The sequence below is a fragment of the Sphaeroforma arctica genome (genome assembly GCF_001186125.1).
Source record: "Sphaeroforma arctica JP610 unplaced genomic scaffold supercont1.7478, whole genome shotgun sequence".
NCBI lineage: Eukaryota > Ichthyosporea > Ichthyophonida > Sphaeroforma > Sphaeroforma arctica.
In genome coordinates, this window is record NW_014033080.1 from 1 (window position 1) to 1,418 (window position 1,418).

General features: G+C 39.1%; 1 protein-coding gene across 1 annotated transcript; it reads left to right on the forward strand.

Annotated features, from left to right (window-relative positions):
- Positions 1-58: 58 nt before the first annotated feature.
- On the forward strand, positions 59-382 carry SARC_16157 (hypothetical protein; the record flags this gene model as incomplete). Its single annotated transcript, XM_014289733.1, has 1 exon — positions 59-382. The coding sequence occupies one exon, from the start codon at positions 59-61 to the stop codon at positions 380-382; it is 324 nt and encodes a 107-aa protein (XP_014145208.1).
- Positions 383-1,418: the final 1,036 nt, after the last annotated feature.

Sequence of the window (1,418 nt, forward strand, 5' to 3'; positions counted from 1 at the left end):
TGGGGTGTTACTAATATCCATTTCTCAAATAGCTTTTGAAACAGCTAGCAAACAATTCATGTTACAGGCCACCGTTCTAACAGGAAATAACACCGAAGTACTCTATCGCAACGACAATCAATTCGGTCCCTTTGAGGCTGGCAACTATAACGAGTGGTTCGGTTCGAATCAGATCGTTAAAGTGGATACCGATTATTGTCTACAAGTGCAACCAGGAGTGCACCAGGGATGTGCAAGGCAAGCATGGACTTGCGATGGATGGAACTATATTGGCACAGAGAACTACCGAGGGTATGACACTTGTTATGATTCTAGCGACAGATGGGTGACTATCGAATCCGCACAAACAGTCGATATCCAGACGAACCCGTTGTGTTGCTGAAAGAGAATAATTCTGGAATGTGCGCATACCTTGATACTTACCACGAAAACGACGAGGATGTTGTATATCTCGGGCTGGGTGATTGCGATGCAACGAACAGGGCTCAACTAGTACTCACAGTACACAATTAAACGTTATCCACTCCAGACGTAGTTGAGCTGGTTAGTTTTTGCTGGTCGCAATCGCAGAATTCTGGCCCGGATAAAAGAGGAGATAGTGTTTACTTTTACAGTAAATGCATGTATATGACAAACGCATCTATGGAGGGAAAGGGCTTCCTTCCTTTTTATGGAGAATCGGTTATTTCCACATAGATGAACAAATAAACTGAAATTGGTTTAGAAGTTACAATACATGTGCTATGCCAGCAATTTTGTTACAGCACCTCCGTAGATGTTGAATGTATTCATATAAATGAGGAAATGTTACAAAATATAATGATATACATATCCTGTTTTGATCGACTGTGCGATCGCGACATGACTGGATATTGACGATAAAAATGTTTAATCCTCATTGATTGAAATAAGCATGGAGATTTTCTTTATTGAATTGAAAAACAGTCTATTCATATTACTCTCCGTGAGTCATTTCGTCTACCTGCAGTCTGGCCTCGAATTATATTTGGCTTGAATTTGCCGATGTATTTGCAATGACTTAAGATGCATTGTATATCATATTTATATATTTTGCGACAGTATCACACCGGCATCCTGAGCGTGTTTTGCTTCTCCTGTTTTTTAAATGTAATCGTTGCTTGTCTGATTTGCAATCGATCCAGTCATAGTATTACAATTGCCGTCTGTGCTCGGTTGTATTTGTGTGATATCGCACGGTGGGGTTATGCCCAGTATCCAAGTTATTGTTATGTTGTTAGTATATTCGTTCCATACAGTTGTAGCTATAGGTTTCTAAGTGTTGTTGAAGTATCTAGCCAGTACCATCTCCTACTTTGAGCGGTTCGTGTGATTTTCATGGGGCATATATATATATATATATATATATATATATATATACTATAACTATACATAACTAC